Here is a 22487-nt window from a genome sequence, read left to right on the forward strand (position 1 = left end):
GGCACCCCCTCCTCATCCGTATCCATCCATATATCCCCATCTCCCAGCCAGGCGTCCAGCTTGTCGCCGTGCCGTACCAGGGCTCGAATTTTAAATGGATCTGGCTGCCAGCCATACCTGTGTGCGGCTTGTGCCTGTTGTGCTTTGATCAGCCGGCAGGCGACCTCGGTACCCCTGACCTAGAGGTCGTTGGCTCGGGTCTGGGCAGTTTGAACCGCCTCCCACAGCGTGCAGCATTGTTGCCGGAGGGCCTCTATCTCCTTTTCCCTCTGCAGGCAGGTATCCTGCTACTGGCCAGTAATCTTGACCTGGCACCTCAGGAGGGACACCAGGAGCCAGAAGGCACCCCTTTGATTCCCTTTGGTACGGGGAACCCTGACTGCTGGAGCAGTGCCACCACATAGTGTCCCAGTTTCTCACCATGTGGATCTAACTGCTCAGCCCAGTCCACTGGCTTACCGTGGTCTGCCAGCATGCCGGCCAAGCTCCCAAATCCCTCACTCTCATCTGTCCACCCAGGGATTCTCTCCTTTGTGCCTGCACTAGCCCCTTTCCACCAGTTCCAAAACATCTCCCCCCCCCCCCCACGTCTGTGTCCAGCCAAGACCTTCAAGACCCTGCTTGCAGTGCCAAATGTTGTGTGAAAAGGTTCTTTTGGAATCTTAAAGGTAGAGGAACTCTGGACACAGTCTTTGTAATTTAAAGATGGTTTATTAACAAAGACAAACACAGGGACAGAATGAATGGGAACAGATGCACACACACACGCAGGAGACTGCAAACGTGAGGGGGAAATTGCAATGAGGATGAGATACACACACACACACTCAATAAACAAGGTACAGCTTATCGAGGGATAAACACTTCAATGCCTGAATACCTTGACTCAAACAAGCATTGGCCCTAACACTCCCTGGAATCTGACTAAGATGCTCCCAAACCACATGGTAGTGCAGACTCTTACCAGTGGTCTCTGCAGCATTGTCTCACTATTCCTGGGGCAGTCAAAAAAGAGGGCCAGGCGATTGCAAGACTCTTTGTAGTGCTGGGAGGCGGGGTGGACCCTGGCCAGGTGATTTAGACAGGCCAATGGCTTGGAGGTCAAGGACAAAGGTGTTTACCACAGCCAATGGTCAGGCAGGTTCAGGAACAAAGGTCCTTCTCCAAGGCCAATCCCAATGCCCACACCTGATGGGTGGGGTGGAGCCACACCTTGATAGTGGTGTCACTTCTGATCCGAGGAGCAATGCTGTCCTCTGACCGGGGGTGGGGGGTCAGTGTTGTTACTGTCATGTGACAGCCATGTGCTCTCCTACTACATTGGTTATGTTGAGGGAACAGTTTGTTTTAGATCTGGTAACGTTCAGTGAGAAAGGATTAATTTAATAATCTTTCAATTGAACATCATAACGTAAATTGGAGTGGGATTAGTTTTTCCAGCCCTCGAGCCTGGTCTGTCATTTGTTAAGATCATGGCTGATGACCTTTCTTGGTACAATTTTCCATATCCTTAGATTCCTTCAATATCCAGAGATCTTTCAATCTATGATTTGAATGAGCACAACAATTGAGCTGCCACAACCCTCCAAGGTAAAGAATTGTGGATGTTTGCCACCCTCTGAGTCAAGAAATTTCTCCTCATCTCAGTCCTAAACAGCCTACCCTCTTTGCTTAAATTGTGCATGCAGGTCCAGGAATCCTCAGCAAGAGGAATCATCTTCCCTGTATCCATCCAGTCAAACTCTTCAAGAACTTAGTATATTTTGATGAGCTCTCCTCTCATTCTTCTAAACTCCAGAGAATACAGGCACAGTCTATTCAATCTCTCCATCTCTGGCAAACCTGCCGTCCTTGGAACCAGTCTAGTGAATCTCTGCTGCACTCCCTATGGGGCAAGTATTTCCTTTCTTGGGTAAGGAGAGCAAAACTGTACACAATACTCCAGGTGACTGAGGGGCCTTTAGGGAAGAGTGATCATAATATGATAGAATTTTATCTTAAAATATGATGTGATTTAGTTCAATCTGACACCAGATCAAGGTTTGAGGTGCGAATTAATGATGGTAGATTGAGAAATTATACTGGAAAAGTATGACAGTAAACAAGTAATGGCTAACATTTAAATAAATAATACATTGTTTAAAAACATAATTTGTCCATTCAAGGCACAGAAACTCAACATGTTCCAGCTGTTGCTAACAAGGGAATTTTTTTTTAATTAAATTTTTAGATTTTATTTACAGCGTGGTAACAGGCCCTTCCGGCCCAACAAGTCCGCACCGCCCATTTTAGACCCAGTTAACCTACCCATACGTCTTTGCAATGTGGGAGGAAACCGGAGCACCCGGAGGAAACACACGCAAACATGGGAGAACATACAAACTCCTTACAGACAGCGAGAGGAATCGAACCCCGATTGCTGGCGCTGTAATAGCGTCACGCTAACCGCTAGGCTACCGTGTCGTGTTTAGTATTAAAAGAAAGGTTTATAATTTTGCCAAAAAGTATTAAGCCTGAGGATTGGGATAATTTTTGGGGGAGAACCAAGAAATTGATAAGGAAAGTGAAAGCAGAATACGAGAGTAATCTAGTGAAAAGCATGAAAGCAGACAGTAAGAGCTTTATAGATACGTGAAAAGGAAAAGATTAGCAAATGTTAATGTGGGTCCCTTACAGACCGAGAGAGCAGAACTTGTGTTGAGGAATAAGGAAATGGCAGAGAAATTGAACAACTTGTTTCTGTTTTTGGGGAAGTAGATTTATAACACATCTGGGGAAATAGTGGAGGACCACAGGTCTTTAATACATTAAGAGCTGAAAGAGTAGAAAAGTAGTATTAGATAAAATAATAGGATTGAAGGCTAATAAATCCTTGGGATCTGTTAACCTGCATCCTGAAGTTTTGAAAGTGATGGCAGTGAGATAGTGGATGTACTGGTTGTCGTCTTCAAGATCCATGGGTACTGGAATGGTTCTCATAGATTGGAAGGTCATAAATGTAACTTCACTATTTAAGAAAGACAGAAGAGAGAAAACTGGAACCTTACACTAATTAGCCAGACATCAGTAATTGGGGAAAATGCTAGAATCTTTTTTTTTAAACAACATTAATAATAAAATTGGGCAGAGTTGATATGGATTTATGAAAAGAAATGTTTGTTAAATCTGTTAATTTTATTAAGTTGTGACCAGCAGAATAAATGAGGGGAGTCCGTGGATATGATGTAATTGGTCTTGCAGAAAGCCTTTTGAGAAGTGCCACACGAGAGGTACTAAGCAAAATTAGAGCATGCGATTGGGCTGGAATGAGGACTAATTAATGGGCAGTAAATGCAGTGTAGAAATAAATGGGAAGCTGCGATGTGGGGAGCCGCAGGAGTCAGTACAGAGGCCCCAGATGTTACAATCTGCTTCAGTTATTTGAACGAGGGGACCAAGTGTAATATATCCAGATTTGCAAATGATACAAAACTGATTACTCTTGTGACAACGATGTGTCGAAGCTTCCCAGGTGTATGCGCAGGCTAAGTGAGTAAGGATGGAAGTGGCAGCTGAAATAATATGTATAAAAATACATCCTTCACTTTAGTGGGAACAAATAGAAAAATAGGAGTTTTTTTTTCGATGTAAGAGATTGAATAGTGTTGTTCAGAGGGAAAAGGGTGTCCTTGTACACTAACCACTTAAAGTTAGCATTAGAAAAACATACAGTAAGTTGGGCTTTATTGCAAGAGGATTTACAAGAGTAAAAACATCTCTGTAATTGTATAGGACTGTAGTGAGATTGAAGCTGGAATATTAACGTACAGGTCTAGTCTCCTTAAGTAAGGAATGATGCACTTGCAATAGAGCAAAGGTTTACCAGATTGATTCTTGAGAATAAGCAGACTGGGCCTATACTCTCAAGTTTATGAAGAATGAGAGTTGATCTCTTTGAAATGAAGAAAATTCTTACAGGGTTAATGGGGTAGATGCTAGTATGATATTTCCCGTGGCTGGTGTGCCTAGAACCAAGAGTCACTGTCTTAAAAGAAGGGGTTGGCCATTCAGGAGTGAAACGAGAAGAAATTTCTTCATACAGAGGATAAAGAATCATTCAAATCTTCTAACTAAGAGAGCTGTGTAAGTTCAGTTGCTGAGTACTGTTATGGACTAGGTTACTATTGGTGAATGTCCTTTTAAGATAGAGCATAGTGGTGTGTGTGTGCGTGTGTGTGTGGTTACGACAACAGAAGATAAAGGACATAATGATGTTTTTGAAGCAGTCAGTCGGAATCGGTCAGAGGAGAGAGAGAGAGCAGCCTGCTAGTCTCTATCGATGGATGAAAAACCATAACTGTGTCTGTCACTACAATCCACGTATGGATTTTGGAGTAATCCGGTGGAGTCCACTTTGTCGTTAACCTGTAGAGGGAAACAGGTATTTGTGTGGACGGCCACGATTCGAGTGCCTTTCGGGGTGAGGAAGATGCGGTGGAGTGGTCACTGCTGAGTAGACACTGAGGTGTCGTTTGGGTTCCATCGTGGAACATCTGGATTTTGTAATATCTCTATTTTCTCTCTACGTTTTGTCTTCAGTCAACGGTGGTTTTGAAGAAGCCTTTGCTCATGTTTCACCTTACAGCTTGCTGAACTGAACTTTGAGAACCATGCCTGGACTTGGAGTTTGGGAATTTGCCACACACACTCTACGAGTTTAGTTTTTGGGGTTAATGTTTAAGATTTAACATTTTTACTTCTAACATTCTAACATTTTTATTTTTATTTTTCTTATTATCATAAGTAGTTATTAATAAAGTAGTTTTTTAACACTTATACATGACCTGCAGTGTTTCTTTTGTTGCTGGTTTGTAACAGTACATTCAAGACAGAGGTAGATACATTTTTGGATATTAAAGGAATCAAGGGAGGTGGGGGTTGGTAAAAGAAGGCGGTGCTGAGAAAAAAGATCAGCCAAGATTTCACTGAGTGATGGAGCAAGCATGAAAGGCCAGATTGGCTGCTACTCCTGTCTATGCTTTCATTTTTCTCGTATTATTTTACAAAGGAGGCCATTCAACTCATTGAGTGGATGCTGATTCTCAAAGCAATCCCATTCCCCTCTTATTTTCCTTTAACCTATTCTGTCTCGTGCACATTGACTTTCCTCTGATTCTCGCTTGCATGAGGATTAATTTACAGCAGTTAACTGACATTAAAACAGATTATCTGGTGTTGATTGAGGGATTGCTGTTTGCAAATTATCTGCGTTTTGTACACACCTACTTTTGAAAAGTACATTATTGGTTGCAAGCCACAGTCAAACTTAGGTATATAAAAGGTTATGGAAATGAAGTACATTTTTATTTCCTTGTTATTTCTGTGGCAGTAAAGTTTCAGCTGCTTGAGAGTAGGTTGTTCTTCCCAACAAGAATTGGACACCTGATGAGTTACAGTCATTTATTTTTCAAATGACGAAAGGTTTATCTGCCTCATCATACACAACTGTTTGCAAAATGACAAATCATTGGAAATAAATTTTTAAGTTAAATATTTCTCAACATCAACAAGCTTTAAAGGATGCATGAAGATGAAAGAAGTGGATAGGGGAAAAGAACCAGCTTGATGGTATTGAGTGAAATGTTAAATAAAGAGGTTGACAGATATATCCTTGTGCATGAGACCCTCAAAAGTCATTTCAAACAATTTAAGGTGAGAACTTTCTGGAAGCTTGTATCTGATGTGCTTTATAAGGGAACTATTATTTCCTGATGCAAGGTGCCAATCAATGTGATTTCTCTCAGATACTGATTGATTAATTGTATTTACAGCACTTATTTTCGAATTTCACTAGAATTATTTTTAAGCTTTTAAACTTCAGTGGTGATATTTCTGCCAAATACAACTGGAACTGAGTCATTTCTACTTTCAGAAGGGGAGAATAACATCTCTGCCAGAGTATTTCTTTTTTCCCCTGTAGTTCCATGCAAAATCTGCTTACGATTTAAATGGATAATTACATGCACAAGGGGAACGAAAGTGGAAATACAAACCATCCCAGTTCAGTAACAGTTGCACAAACCCTGTACTAATTTGGGAGCAGTCTAGCTTTTTAGTCCCTTGTCATACAACTGTTTGCATATTTTGTTTTTGAAGTACATTAAGTGTTGTTGTGTACTCAAGTATAAAGTGAAATGCTTCAGCTACTCTCTGAATGTGGAACACTTTGCAGACATGTACGATAAACTCTACTTTGTTGACAGGTCCGATTGCCATTATTACCTGTTGATTTTCTCATGGGGGTTGTGGCTAAAGAAAACATAATCAAACAGAATCTGAAGTGCAGGGACCTGTTGGATGAAGCCAGAAACTATCATCTTCAGCTAAGTAACAAGCCAGTGCCAGACTTTGAATACTCCATACGCACAACATCAAGAAAATACACTGCCGGTAACACAGCTTTTTGTTTTCTTGACCAGAGAAGATAGCTTCCAGTGCATAATAGGAAAATGTACTTTCTTGTATCATGTAAGGAGAGAAATCTGCAGGTTCTTTTGTTTTCTCCTTTGTTAGGTCATTTCCAACTGCATGCAATTTTTAACTGTCTATTTTTATATCACAATCCTGTCAATGTTTTCTTTTATATTGAAAAAAGAGACTTTTTTCATTTAAAATGGGTTATATTAAATTATTTATAATGGTAGGATTGATTGTTGGTACAACACTAGAATTCCTGTTTGTCTTAAAGGGACTTCAATTCAAATTAAGTCGACAGTAGAATGAACTGATCCAAATCCCAAATTCTGATTTATCAGGCTGATAAGATCGATAATGGTTTACTCACCTTTTTTGAGTTACTGCTATTATGATCTACTGTCTTCAGACCTGTCATGATATGTCATATCCCACATTCCCTTCTCCCCTTTTGCTCCAAACAGATCTAGCAATGGCTAGTTTCCAGATTCTGGACTGCAGACAATTAAGGCAGCATGTTTATCAAGGCATTAATAGGTTACTGTGATCTCTGTATTATAATAATCAGAATCTATGTTGTTAAATAAATAACATATTTTGGACTTGCCATAGACAGTGACAGCACTTCCACACATTGTGCAAGGAGGAACCTTGTGCAATATATCAGTCAGTTATTACCTCAAACACAATCATGTTGGAGTGATTGTAAATTGTTCCTGGGAACTGAGGAATTGAGCAAAAATTGGGAAAGTGCATGGGGACATGGCAAGGTTTGAGAGTTCATTTTGATTTTTGTTAGGCAAATTAGTATTTATTGCATGAGAGGATTGTCTATAATAAGCAAACGCTGTATCAATTATGTTTTGAATTTTGAGGACATTTTTTCATGTTATCTGTTAAACGTTTTATTTTCTTGAGCTGTATGGTAATTTAGTGGTTCATTGAATTAGATCATTATCCAGCATAACCGCTTGAAACAGGAACATCCTTTGCGGGCTCTCCCTGTGTCTGGCTGGCTCTCTCTATCTGTCTATGCAATTAGCTGATGTAATTTAATTGATAATTCATGAACAAGTAAGGGAAGAACTGGATTTAGGAACAGAAATTGTGAATTATGTTTGTAGCTTGAAGTGGGAGGAAAATAAACCTGTGATCCCTCTTTGTTTTCAAGCTAATCCTTGCTGGAATTAACAGACATTGGGTGGGAGCAGGGTTGGGCTCACTGGTGAAAAATTGTAACCTGAGCATGTACAGGAAGAAAATTTGCTCTTGGTGAAAAGGTTCTTCCTTCTACCCCCTTTTAACACTTACTCTAAGCCGAGGCCCTCCAGTTATAGATACTTTGCTATAAGGAAAAGTTTCTTACCCATCTATCCTATCTATGCCTCCCATAATTTTGTATACTTCAATCAGGTAATGCCTTAGCCTCCTCTGCTCTAAGGAAAATAGACCCAGCTCATTCATTCTTTCCTCAAAACAAATCCAACCTATCCAGTCTCTCCTCAATCTGTAACATTTTACCAGTTAATTTACCCATTTTACTTGAAGTGAAGTCTACAACCTGATTATACCAAACAAAGTCATTGACTTTTCAAGTTTAATCTCTCTTACTGCAGGTTTAATCAGATTTCTAATAATCTGATGCATGCAATAAAGCAATTTCTTGGAAGGTGAGAACATAGTGTAATAGAAAGAACCGGGAGAGAGCCATATTGCTGCTCAAGCCTGCTCCACATTCAGTGAAGTCTTAGCTGATCCTGTGCCTTCAGCTCACTTTCCGCCTGATTGAAGTCAAGTTAAATTTATTGTCATGTGCCCAAATATGGTGAGGTACAAGCACAATGAAAAACTTGCTTGCAGCAGCATCTCAGGCACGTAGTTTCCTACCCTCTAACTGCCTGAATGTCCAAATGTCTATATCGTTCTCAGCCTTGAATGTATTCAATGACTGTACATTCAGACAACCACTGTCTAAAAAAATAAACATCATCTCAGTTCAGGATAAGGGGTCCATTTGGAGCTGTATTTCCTGGTTCTGGATTCTCCAGCGCATTTTAAAAAAAAGTACCCTCTCAGCATTCAGTCTGTCACTCCCTCTCAAGACCTTGTGTGAGTCAGTGAGGTCACCTCTGATTCTTCTTTACTCTAAACATGAGACAATCTTGCTCATTCACTCTTCACGAGACAAACCCTTCACTCCAGTATATCCTTTTTTAGACATGGTGATTAAAACTGCACTCTGTACTCCAAGTGAGAACTTGCCAAAGCTCCTTACAATCTCAGCAAGACTTCCTTTTGTTGTTCAACTTCTTTCGCACCTCCTTTCCTTAATTGTTTGTATACGAGCATGTTTACTTTCTGCATAACATCTGTTGGTATACCAGCATTTTCTGGTGTATCACATTTTAAATAATTTCCTATTTTCTGCTCTTTGTACAAAAGTGCGTCATCTAACCCCTCCCCACATTATGCTCCATGTGCCAGCTCCATCCTCACTCACCTGCCTATTGCCAGCCTTTTGTGTCCTCCTCACAACTCTTGTTCTCAGTCAGCTCTGGCTCAGCACCAAACATGGATGTGTTACACTCACCCTTTTTTCCATCCAAGTCATTATTGTAAAAAGGTGGGGCGTCAGGACCGGTTCCTATAGCACTACATGAGTAAACAGTTAGTCAAACTGAAAACGATTAATTCATTCCTTTAACCAATTGTCACCTTGCTAATGGGGCAGATCATTCAGTGCCCAGGAATAGGTGTTAATTCCGGTGTGGGTTTTGCAGAGTACTGCAGTGAGCTCTGCACTCTCAGAACAGACAGCGAGGACACTTTTTTCTTGTCTTACACCACCACCCCCCCCCAACCCAAACCCCCCCCCCCCGTCTCGCCGACCAAGAAAGCTGTCACTGTCATTGAATGTTTGTGAATGTCTTTAATGCATGCCCTGTCAAAAAAAAAGCTCAATTTATCTTTCTCCCAGTAGCTGATTGCTCCCATTCATTTGATGGGGATTGCTGTACACAGGTTTAATGGTGCAGGTTAGGTAGGTAGGCTTTCCAACCTGAGAGATGTGGAAATTCGTGCTGCCCTGGACTTCACTGGTGCAGCACAGGGACAAGTAGCAGGTCAAAATGCTAGGTTAGGTCCACACCAGCACTGGAAATTGGGGCGTTGTGAGGTAATGTGGATATGCCCTGGAATTGGTGCGGTCATGCAGTTTGGAAGATCTGGCCCCATGTGTTACCCCCAGTCCCCTAATTTATGTAGCAGCCTTGTGTATGGCACCTTATGAAATGCCTTTTTTAAAATCCAAATATTCTACAGTTGCCAATAACTACCCACCCTTGTAAACCCTGGTAGTTACATCTTCGAAAAACACTATTAGGTTTGTCAAAAACTATTTTCCTTCTGTAAAATCGTGTTGACTTTGCCGATTACATTGCAATCTTCTAAGAGCCCAGTTACCAAGTCATAAATGATAAGTTCCAGTAATTTGTTGTCAACAGCTGTCAGGCTGACTGGTCTTTATTTCCCTTTAATTTCTCTCTTTGTCTCCCTCTTAAACAGCAGCATTATATTTGTTATCTTCCAATCTGCTGTAACTGCTTCAGAATTGCAGGAATTTTGGATGATCATTACTATAACATCAACTATCTTTGAAGCTTCCTCTTTTAGTCTATCTTTCAGGGGTTTTGTCAAACTTAATCCGCTTAATTTATCCAGTACTTTCTCTTTAATGATGTTAATTACTTTATGCTCATCACTCCCATTCAACCCCTGTTTTCCATCTATTTCTGCTGCATTTATTGTCATCTGCAGTGAGGCCTGAATCAAAATAGTGGATTATTGCCTTAGCCAGTTCTTCCCCACTATGTTACTGTCCAACTGTAGGGTGAATTTCTTTATTATTTTGAGTTTTTGTGTCAACTAATGAAATTTAGTACTTACACGTTTTCCTGTCCTTGTTGCAGGCGTCATGTTCTGTGTCGGTGGCAGAGGAGGAGCCGGTGACCCATTCCGCAGTATTGAATGTTACTCCATTAGCAAAAACAGCTGGTTCTTTGCGCCTGAAATGAATAGTCGAAGGCGACATGTTGGAGTGATCTCAGTGGATGGTAAATAACGTTTCAAATAATAGTCCCATCTACATTTCATAAAAGCTGCAAGAATTCTGATATTTCCTATTTGTTGAACCACAGGGAAAGTCTATGCAGTTGGGGGTCATGATGGAAATGAGCATTTGGGTAGCATGGAAGTATTTGATCCAATGACAAACAAATGGATGATGAAGGCTTCTATGAACACTAAACGGTAAGATTGCCTTTCAGTTCTGCATTAGAACTATGGGTGCCTTAATTTTACAATTCACTAATTCTCCAGCTGGTAGAATTATAACAATGCAGGAGGTGGCCTTTCAACCCCTTGACTTCATGCTGGTTCATGTAGAGCAATCCGGTCACTGCCCTTTTTGTTTTGCAGTTCTGCCAACTCATCCTTTAAAATCCCATTTGCTGTCAGTTACAGGATTTGGCACAGTAGCCCTGTCGTTTGTATAACTTGAAGCAGTAATTATTCGAGTCGTTTAAGCAGGAGACCATTCCTTGAAAGGATCTGAAGGTTTGAGGACGCCCATCTTGTTCCACTGATTCCAATGCCCGTATCCTACCCCGCACCAAGTTCTCTGCACACCTACTACAGCTGACCCACATTGGTTCCTTGTCCCCAGTATCTTTAGTTAATTCTTTTAAAGGCCTTGCTCTTCTCTACCTTGGGACCCCCTTCTAACTCTTCTCTTAAAACATTTCCTCTGACTCTGGCCCCTTCTTCCTTTCATCTAATTAATTAGTGACTTTGTCCTACAGTGTCTGGACCCAGCACTTTGGTATTTCTTTCCCAAACTTCTCTGCCCCTCCCAGTCTTTTAAGGCCCTCTGTTAAAAGTTGTCCCATTGACTAAGTTCTTCATCCTTTGCTGGCTTGTGTTTGTGTCCATTTCCCTCTCATCTGTGTGTACCAGCTGGGGATCTTTTTCTGGTGTGTTATTAAATCTTCTGCTTCTCCTGCCACTACCACTACAGTGGCTGCCAGTGGCTTCAAAGGTGGCAAATATGAACATAATGCAGCCTGGAATTTTTTTGTTTATTGGTGCTTCATTAGCTTAATGAAAACAGTGAATGCCTGGCTGTGCAGTAATGCACACCAAATTAAAACAAGCTCAAAAGGAGCTAAAGCAAAAAAAAGAGCATCTCTTTAACACTCACTCACTGCTAACAAATGTATAGTAATTATGTGTGATTTGTAAAGCACAAAGGAATTCCACTTCCTTGGGTTTTAAACTTGCCAGTGGCCCTGTCCAGGTGCCAGGTTATGACATTACAGTTGATCACGGGGATTCGTGTGGCAGAAAGTAAAACTCCACCAGCATTTGCACAATAAACAATTGAAAGAGTCGAATATTCAGAAATTACAGATTCTGGTGAAAGAAAAATCCCTGCTGGCAAGTTGTTTTCTATTTTTCCCTTTCTCCAAAATGGTGACTTGGAATTTTTTTCCTCTCAATCTTAGTTTCTTCCTTTGCAGTGTTTGGGCGGGCAGCCATTCGTTTCTCAATTTGTGGATTACAGAAAACATAGCAGTATTGGGAACTGTGAAGAGGATAGTGCTGGTGTTAGGCAGGTCATGAACAGGCGGGTGGAATGGACAGGTGAATGGCAGATGAAGTTTAATGCAGAGAAGTGTGAGGCTGAAGCATTTTGGTAAAAAGAATGAGGAGAGGCAATATAGAGTAAAGGATACTGTTCTACAAGGGGCAGGAGTAGAAGGTCCTGAGGGTTTGTGTGCACATGTCATTGAAAGTGGTGTGTGACAGGTTGGGAAAGCGACTAACGAGGCTTATGCAGTTCTGGGCTTCGTCAATAGAGGCAGAGTATATAAAAGCTGGGAAGTTATGCCAAACCTTTATGAACGCCAGCTCCGTCTCAGACTTTGCATGGTATGTGATTGGAGTTTAGAATGCACTGCCACATGAAGGAGGCATCTGCCTTTGTGGCGTTCAAGAGGGACTTGGATAAATGTGGTGAAATAAAATTTTTCAAGGCTACGGAGAAGGGGCCAACAGGTGGAACTAAAGAGTTGCTCTGATTGAGAGGTAGTGTGGACATGAACGGATGGAATGGCTCCTTCTGTGCTGTAATTACTCTATAATTCTAGATGCCACATCCATATTGTGCATAATTATCATCTTCCAAGTTGTCTGATACACTATTACGTTGTATGTTTTTCAGCTTCCCACACTTGCTTCCCTAGCAGAGATTGCTAGTATAACTCTCTGTCCTGACGTTATTGAGAGAGGAACACAAATTGCTACCTTATTCAAAGTCATGTGTGTTTATATTTTTGTGTGTGCATATGTACGCAAGTTACTGTGATTTTGACCTCATTGTGACTTTTGATATCTGCAGGAGGGGTATTTCTCTGGCGTCCCTTGGAGGCCCAATTTATGCTATAGGAGGTCTAGATGACCATACGTGTTTTAGTGATGTCGAGCGATACGACATTGGCTCAGATCTGTGGAGCACTGTGGCAGCAATGAACACACCAAGAGGTGGTGTAGGTTCAGTTGCACTCGGGGTGAGTATTTCTTAAATTTCTTAGTCTTGTGTACCTAGATCTTAATTTCCAGACTGAAGATTGTTGGATATTAGATTTAGGTATTGATATCAACAGCATACAACAATGCAGTGACAACTTTTTTCCAGTATTCCCTGAGAAGTAATGAAAATGAACCATAAAGCTAATAATAAGGAAAAAAGCAGATTAGCATTTATTTTGTTAGGGATAGCTTATTTGATCTTCAATTCTGTGATAACCTCAGTTAGACCACAATGATGCTGGAGGAACTCAGCAGGCCAGGCAGCATCCATGGAGAAAGGCTTTTCTCCTCGGATGCTGCCTGGCCTGCTGAGTTCCTCCAGCATCATTGTGTTTTTCATCTAGATTCCAGCATCTGTTTCTCAGTTAGACCACATTTGGAATGGTGTGAACTATTCTGGTCTCCACATTGTTAAATGGATATGGAAGCACCAAAGAAAGTGTAAAAAGGGAAAATTTAAAAAAAACATGAAGATGCTGGAAATTTGAGGTAAAAACAGAAAATGGAAACAATCAGCAGATCAGGCAGCATCTGTGGAAAGAGAAACAGAGTTCATGTTTTGGGTTGAAAAAGGGATCTCTTCAAACTGTTTCTCATTCTGCTTTTTCAATAAGATGCAACAAGTATTTACTAAAATGTTATGAATAAGTGTGAGTGCTTACAACTGTGAGAAAAGGATGAACAGGCTGGAGTACTTTTTCCATTGATCCTGTCTGAGGAGAAGATTTGTACCACCACATGGCTTCCCATTTCATCTCCTTTTCCTCTTAACTCGTGATCAAATCTAATGCTTTGTACATCTCTCCATGTTTAGAACTATGTGTATGCTGTTGGTGGAAATGATGGAGTGGTTAGTTTGTCTAGTGTTGAGAGATACGATCCCTACTTGGACAAATGGACAGAAATTAAGGATATGGGACAAAGAAGAGCTGGAAATGGAGTTGGTGAACTAAATGGCTGCTTGTACATAGTTGGTGAGTGTTAAATTTGCATAACTGGCACACTTTCAGAAAATGATTCCTATTTGTACTGAAATATTGAATGGAATTTTTGTAAATTATCCATTCTGCCAATGGCTAGTTCAGGAAGACGTTGGCCAAAGCTGGCAGTAAGTATCCTGCTTAACTGTGGACAGACCATGGAAAATATGGAAGAACTGAAGGTTGGAGAAAAAGATGGAAGAAGAGCTGATTTACAGCAAACTGTGATACTCTTAAACATCTCAGTTGGATTCCCAATGCATTAATTTTATTGCATTGCGATTACCACTCGCTTATAATGAACATCAATGTGACTTTTATCTTTCACTATGTAGCCTTTCAGGAGCGATTAAGAACATAAGAAGCAGGAGTAGACCATTTGGCCTTTCGAGACTGCTCTTGTTTGTGTCAAGATCATGCTGATCTACCCTGCAGCCTTGTTCCATGCACTAACCCCACATCCCTTCCTTGCCTTTGTACCCACCTCTGTTCTGAGTGAACTCAATGACTAAAGTTCTGTATCCCTGAGGCCTATGGAAACACAAAGATTCATCACCCTCTTCATGAAGAAATTTCTCCTCATTTCAGTCCTAAATGTCTTTCACCTTGCTTTGGACTGTGACCTCTGGTTCTAGACACTGCACTGCAGATGAACAAAAGCCAATGTGCTGTGGAATAATTGTTACTATTTGTGCTACGCCATTATAAACTCCAGAATCAGGTTTATTTTCACTGGACATATGTTGTGAAATTTGTTGTTTTGCGTGCAAGACATGAAAATTACTACAAGTTACAAAAATAAATAAATAGTGCAAAAGAGGAATAACGAGGTAGTGTTCATGGGTTTATGAACCATTCAGAAATCTGATGGCGGAGGGGAAGGAGCTGTTCCTGAAACATTGAATGTGGGTCTTCAGGCTCCTGTACCTTCTCCCTGATGGTAATAACGAGAAGAGGGCATATGCTGGATGGTGAGGGTCCTTAATGATGGATGCCGCCTTCTTGAGGCACCGCCTCTTGAAGATGTCCTCGATGACGGGGAGGGTTGTGCCTGTGATGGAGCTGGCTGAGTCTACAACTCTCTGCAGTCTCTTTCAAGGGTAGAGCCTCCCTCTACCCTCCTGCGCATTGGAGCCACCATACCAGACTGTGATGCAACCAATCACCATGCTCTCCACCATACATCTGTAGAAATTTGCAAGTCTTTGGTGACATACCAAATCTCCTCAAACTCCAAATGAAGTAGAGCCCCTGGCACGCTACCTTTGTGATTCTATTAATGTGTTGGGCTAAAGATAGATCCTCTGAGTTGTTGACGCCCAGAAACTTGAAGCTGACACCTGCTTTTTTTTAAACAATACTAATGTTTATTTTTAATTGTTTTTATTGCAAAACACAAATTGGAAGTGAAAACTCAGATGCAAAGTTTATGGTATATTTTACTTCAGCTGCACTGTTTTCCAAAAAAAGAAAATACACCATTCTCAGGGTCAGGTGATCTTTGAATTGATGCCTGAACTGCTGCTCTATTCATTTATATTCATTACTGCGGTTGCACTAAAGGAACCTCCCTACCTTTCTTTTACTTGCTCCCTACTTCTTTTACTTAATATGGAGCTTTAATGTCTCCATATTAGCATTTCTGCTTTTTGAAATTATAATACTTTGCTTTGCCTTCCCGTTTTGAGGAGGTGGGTTATAGCTCACTGCTGAAAGCACTCTTCATTTAGGTATCATGTTATCCACAGGGGTGGCTTAGTGAAGAACTAGTCTCTTCTTTTGTTAAACTGGGTGATTAGCTGAGATTGGAAGTCTGTGATACTGGAGAGAGGCCTAGATTGTGCTACGTCATGTAGCAATGCTTCACCTCGGCTACGACTACATAAGGTGGTTTATTTTTATCATCTTGTGCTCATAGTATGTTTGTTTATTTGATTTAGGTGGGTTTGACGATAACTCTCCACTCAGTTCTGTGGAAAAATTTGATCCTCGTACAAACAAGTGGGAATATGTAGCTGAGTTGACAACACCCCGTGGTGGAGTTGGAGTGGCAACTCTAATGGGGAAAATCTTTGCAGTTGGTGGCCACAATGGCAACGTTTATCTAAATACTGTGGAAGCCTATGATCCGACAATGAACAGGTAAAGTGTGTCAGTCCAGCAGCTCTGAGTAATGAATGGGACAAAATGTGGCATCTTTATAATAAATGTTGTCATGCTTTTGTAGAGTCACTCATTAAAGAGGATTTGCATCCCAAAAAAATCTACTTCAGTAAAATGCAGCTCAATGCAGCACAGGATTGTTGCATTTTATACTCGAACTTAAAACGAACACCAGACATTTCCATTGCTCTTCAGAAATTGATGTCTCTACTCCCTGCTGATACAGTCAAAAATTCAATGTAAATTTCTTGCTAATTAGTCCTGTACACCCATTTTCAAATAGGAACCCTATCCTCCACTTGCTGAAAAAGATTCTGTGGTTCAAAATTGAAGTAATTGTGTAAGGGCTGTAAGCCTAATTGCAGCTGTATTTCTGGGCTGGCTTTTCTGTGGTTTTTGTGTATACAAGAATCCAGTTATTGTTGTCCTGCAAAAGGCAAATGGGGCATGGAGTTCTTGGTCCTGGTGTCCAAACGCTCATAAGTATGCACTTCCCTATACTTTTTAAATAAAGATATCCATTCAAGCTGTGCTGGGATCCGGATGCTAATCCTTGCCCTCTGCCGGTATTCTTGCAGCATTGAAGTTCCCGTGACTTGGTGTGGAGAGGCTGGGGTGAGCAGTGTGGCTGCTCAGTGCTGAGATGTGGGCTTCGGAGGTGAAGACGGGATCATCCATTGTATTCAACAGGAGGTGATGAGGGATCAGGGCGGTCTGTCGACACATGGAGCAGCTCCTGCCAATTCCCAGCAGTGGTCTGCATTCAGCTGTGCTGGCCATGGTGTATCCCTCAGCCCTACACCTCACCACTGAATGGACGTATCACTTGCCCAAGACCACCCAACACTAGGCCTCACAGGCACCCCCTTCATCCCAAGCCAGGGGGTTGTTCGTTTCTGAGTTCATACCAGATTCATAGCACAGCACTGCCGTCAGAGACGCATCTCTGTACATAGTGCGATAATGACTCCTTCTAGTGCAGTTCCCATTGGCACGCCTGTGCCTGGAGAAGGCACCCTGAGCAAGGTACCAGTGGACCAGCATGTATAAAATGGGCTGATTGTCAACATATAATTGTCCTTCATTTTTTTTAAAAAAACAGTCCAGATTTTCCATTCTTCCTGTCAAAGTGGATAATTTCCCAGTTTCCCACATCGATTGCTGTCTCCCATCTCCTCACATTCTTGGGTAACCAGTCCATATTCCTTTTGCAGCCACTTTGCACCCTCTTCACTTTCTACCCTCTTCACTTTCCCACCTAATCTTACATGTACAACATACTAGTGCGTTATGCCAGGCTGCAGGTTGGAGAGAAATTCCTGTAGTTGCGAGTGGAGGAAGTTTTGGCGTTAATGATGGAAAGTGAAGAGTCTTGTTCTTTAGAGGGCACTGTGAATGTCAGCCCGGAGAATGAACAAACGGCTTCAACAAATGCTGGCTCCATCCCCCATATAACTGACCTTTCAACAATACTAAACATAAACTTAAAGCATCTTAAAGCAAGTAACTACATATAAATATGGTGAGAACTAGGGTTGTGATTTATAAGGAAAAATAAGTATAGGCTCATGAAAGGTGAGAAAAGTCTATAGTGCAAAATTATTTTCCAGGCAAAGGGGTTATCCGTGGACATGTCTTTCCAGAAAATTTTTATTTGATATTTATTGACATATTTTCTGATATTCCAGAAATTTCTCAAAAATTAGCATTACGTTATCTTCCCCTCTACAAAGAAAGGATGATTTATTCAGTTTTTCTGAAAACTACATCATTGTCATTATGGAATGACTTTTTTATTATTTTAAGGATTTTTCAGATGTGTTTAGTATTAAAGATCCAGAAGTTGTGCATTACGTACACTCTTCGTGATATTGGGGATACCGGAATGCTGTGCATCAGTGTGGATAAGCTGATAAATTCAATGACTCTTAGTAATTTTTTTCCCCCGCATATGTCTTTTTCTCAATGTGTCTTACTCTTTTCCTTTCCCTGTATTCTAGGTGGGAGTTGGTTGGATCCATTTCACACTGCAGGGCTGGGGCTGGAGTAGCTGTGTGTTCTTGCCTGGTCAGCCAGATCAGAGACATTGGCCTGGGATCCAGTAACGTTGTTGACTGCATGTGATTTCTGCAGTCGACATGGGATACGGTAGAGTTTTCTGAAGATAGTAATTTTACGGAGGAAAAATTCCATTCCATGTATCCAGTTACTGTAGAATGAGAAAGAAGGCTGGAAAAATTGATTACAAAATTTCAGTTTGGTTTTTATTTTAATGTATGCAGGTTTGATTTCTTAGAACTGTTTGAAGTGGGTGTGTTTTGCATTGTATTTAATGGTTTTGCAAATTGAATGCATGCTGTTCTTCTAGCACAACCCTGGCTGTTTCCAACCGGCCTGCAGCTCCTTTGGAGTCTTGTAAGATGCCAGTGAATGCATATTCCCTCTCTTTCTGATTTGAACTTAACAGTTATTGGCGGACTTGTGCAGAAGAAACCTCAATTGTAAATTTATTGGTGGAACTAATTCCTTGTGGTACAGATGCTGAAGAAGAAAAAAATGCATTGTAGCTGTTTTAAAAAAGAAAATGTCCAGGGAAAAGCTAAAACTTTGTAGATTTTATTTCACATTGAAAAAAAAATAGGTTTGTTTGTCTAGAAGTTTCTATTTGAAGGAAACATTAAATATACTCTTAGCCTCTTCGCTTCTGCCCTTCTGTGTCTTAACCAGTCCTTAGTGGTATGTCAGTGGTCCTACCGCTTTCTCTCCTTGCTTTCCCAACCTCCCCCCCCCCCACCACCATTTCAAGGTTCCTAAATGCATTTAAATTCTAGCAAGTTTAGCACCAAATTCAGCAAGCAATAATTCTTGTTTTGTGAAGCCAAAAGCAATAGTGCACTGTTTCATTATTAGCTAGAATATTTACAATATTGTTATTATTGATAATCCTGTCATTGTGAATTCTTGCAAAAATCTTGCAATTGATAGATTGATAACTAAGGTTTCTAGTTTTGATTTTCACTAAATACCCATACTGAACCTGTGCATAACAGTGATGGGCCTTCCCATGTGTGTTGGTAACAACTGACTATTCGTTAGTATCTTTGATCCCTGTTTTATATCATCGTGTATCGTCTCCTAAAACTGCCTGCACCTTCCAGAATTGTATACAAAACATTGCATAAATTGACATGCCTTCAGTGAGATAACTGAATGTTTATTTTGTGAAAGATTTGGTAGTTTAATTTTTGGGACAAAGGAATGATAAGTTTCCTGATAAAGAATGAAACAAAAGGGGATAAACACCTACAGTAATTCTCCTACCTAAATTCAGAAACCCTTGTATTTCACACACTGAGTTGCTGATTGTACTGGGATTCATTAAAAAAATAATGTGCGAGCTCACAGAGATGGTATAAACCTCTAAGGACATGTTCATCCCTTTTGCCATTTGTGTCTGTGTGACCATTGGCAAACGCTCCTTCAAGGAAAAATTTTGGGTAGTTAGGAGGATACCTGAAAAGGACAGGAAGAAGAATCACAAACTATGTTGGGAAGTAGATGGGGAAAAACTAAGCCATAATAGAATTCCTGACCACAGGTTTGTTTTTAATTTAAATGACAGCAATAAGAAATGTGTTGGCATTGAGCAGCCTAAACATGTCAAGTTACAATTTGCTGTATCATCGAAGGTAATGTTTAAAAGCCTCAAATAATATTTACATGAATGATTTAAGTTATTAAAACCTACTTCTCCCACATTAGTTTGCCAAGAGTTCTTCCTGACCAGTTATTGAAAGGAGGAGGTGAATGAACAGAAACAAAGGGAATCCACATCATTATTTAACCACTGAGTAATTTAAACAACACATTGTTTGAAGAATATAGGTGCAGCAAAAGATTCATAAGATGATCCATGGTTATAGTCTTTAGTCCTCAGCATCATTTTCACTTCAGGATGGGCTTCAATGTAATAATTACAAGCACCAATAATTGCTTAAAGTTTAAATTAAAACAGATATTACGATTATTTAAAATGAAACTATTCGTTTTGTAAAACTCTGCTTTTAATGTTAGCATTGGTAAATTGTTCAAAACAGTTTACATTATAAATTTTGTAATACAATCATAATTAATGAAATTTAACTTTTTTTGAAATGTCTTGTTACATTTAAATCCTTTACTAATTGTGAAGAAAAAAGTTTTGCCATGTTATATCTATGTACACAAAATTTAAGACAATTCAAACACTGACTTTGTCAGTGAACATTATGATGTATTAAAGCAAAATCTTACAGCTGTGGGCACATGCTGTCAACTATTTTTATTGTACACATATAAAAGCCACTTAATTGCATTGCAATTGCATCTTCCTTACCAATGCTAATGTAAAACTATGTTTGCTCAATATTTCATCTTCCAGCTTCTCTGCTTCCTGAGGTATGATGTTGTTTCTTTCAGTTAATGTAGGGTCCTGGAAAAATAACCCAGAAACTGTGTTTTAATCACAGCACTGCAGTTAGAGGGTTAAAGAGGGTTAAAGAGCCCATTGGATTTTACTGCCAAAAAATATCAGTGTTTTCATCCTTTCTTTGTCATGTCTGTGCCATGATGAGTGTTGCATCTGGCAAAAAACATAACTATATCTTTCTATGATAAGTTTAGATCCACAATTCTTTCCCAGATTATCTCATCAAAGCACCTCATTATTTTGAATGTCTTTAATAAACGTTTTTTCCAAATGAAAGCTGCACAAATTCATTTAGTTTCAGCCTGATAACTAAAGGATGTCTGTCATAAGATCATCAGTGAATTCTTTTCTGCACTGTCAGATGGCTTTGATATCCTTCCCAAGATGCACAGAGCTAAACAACCTAACAAGTGATTTTTCTATATAGCTTTCAATCTGAGAACATTATTAAGGTAACTGGGTTCTTTGTTTGGCCACTGTGTGAATTGTTGGACAAACTTGCCAAGACTCATGATGTCTGATAAATATGTCTATTTATTCAAATGAAATTCTCCCAGACTTAAAGCTTTTACAAGCAATGTTGCAACCTAGAGTGTACCTCATATGACCTTGAGATAGCAACTTTAAGGCAACAATAAACCCATTATAGCCAATACTATTATAAAACACTTCTCCCTATTAACATAAAACGCATTTATGCATACATTTGAAAATATATGGGTTTCTCATCCCACAGGTCTTATTTCTGGGATGTTCTAAGTAGGGCCAGTATGATTGATGTTGCTCCAGCTTCACCTCTGGCTATTGACCAACCACCCATTTCAAAATTTGCTGCAACCTCCCTCAGGCTCTCTACCACCAGCTTGTCTGTTGCACCCTTGTGTTCAACTGTTCCATTTTCTTCTCAGCTTGTGAGTCATGACTTTCAATTCCTGGGAATTGTCCAATAGCAAATGACTTGTATAATCCTCCCTCAATTTTCTATTGACTTTCACCAAGTAAATTCTTGGCTCTGTATACCTTGATGATTTTTAGATTCCATCGGAGTGCACCTGCCTGACCTGGAGACGTTGTCATCCACTCAAAATCTTCTTGCTTTCTCTCCTGGCTTGGAACTGGCTGTTTTTGCTCCAGTTCCTTTCCTCTCGACCATAAATCTGGTGGCACCCAGTGTAACCATGTTCTGAGCCAGCAATTCGTCAGCACTGTAATGAATTGATCTGTACGGTCGGTATGCAAGACAAGTTTTTCACTGTACCTCAGTACAAGTGACAATAATAAACCAATAGGTGCACCCAGTGGTGGAGTGGGCTATTGTCTGACACGTCAACAGGAAGATTTCATTTCTATACTGGATACTACACTATCAATTCTAACCATGGGTTTTACCAGAAACATTTTCAAGAGCGAATTTATGGTACTGATAAAATGACATGAAGTTGAATCATTCTATAAACAAATCGTGTGAAATGGGAAACTTTAAGATGTATTTTTGATATTATCAGGGAGGGCCTGGGTGTTTTAATATGTAAGGACCGAAGCTCTGAGCAAAGAAATGGTGGTGATACATAGATTCATATGAATGCACGTGTGTTTCCTAACGTATGACAGACTGAGAAATTCAGGGCAAGTAAAGCTAAAAGCTTCAGTTTTTTTATTACAATACACTTACGACTTGTAAGGCACATGCAGCCACTGGCAGTAGCAATGAAAACGTACTGTTTTGCTAAGGTCAGCAGCTGGCAACACCTGATTTAACAAAAACAAATCTTAAT

General features: G+C 40.2%; 1 protein-coding gene across 2 annotated transcripts in view; it reads left to right on the plus strand.

Moving 5' to 3' along the window:
• Positions 1 to 20934, plus strand: part of klhl8 (kelch-like family member 8) — a 36235-nt gene extending 15301 nt beyond the window's left edge. For both annotated transcript variants that reach the window (XM_052010130.1, XM_052010129.1), the window contains exons 4-10: positions 6243 to 6429; positions 10422 to 10565; positions 10650 to 10761; positions 12911 to 13079; positions 13916 to 14075; positions 16022 to 16223; positions 18245 to 20934. In XM_052010130.1, the coding sequence (XP_051866090.1) occupies positions 6243 to 6429; positions 10422 to 10565; positions 10650 to 10761; positions 12911 to 13079; positions 13916 to 14075; positions 16022 to 16223; positions 18245 to 18368 (1098 nt within the window). In that variant the 3' untranslated portion in view covers positions 18369 to 20934. The remainder of the gene's footprint in view (positions 1 to 6242; positions 6430 to 10421; positions 10566 to 10649; positions 10762 to 12910; positions 13080 to 13915; positions 14076 to 16021; positions 16224 to 18244) is intronic.
• The last annotated feature ends 1553 nt before the right edge of the window (positions 20935 to 22487 follow it).

Source organism: Pristis pectinata, chromosome 2 (genome assembly GCF_009764475.1).
Source record: "Pristis pectinata isolate sPriPec2 chromosome 2, sPriPec2.1.pri, whole genome shotgun sequence".
NCBI lineage: Eukaryota > Metazoa > Chordata > Chondrichthyes > Rhinopristiformes > Pristidae > Pristis > Pristis pectinata.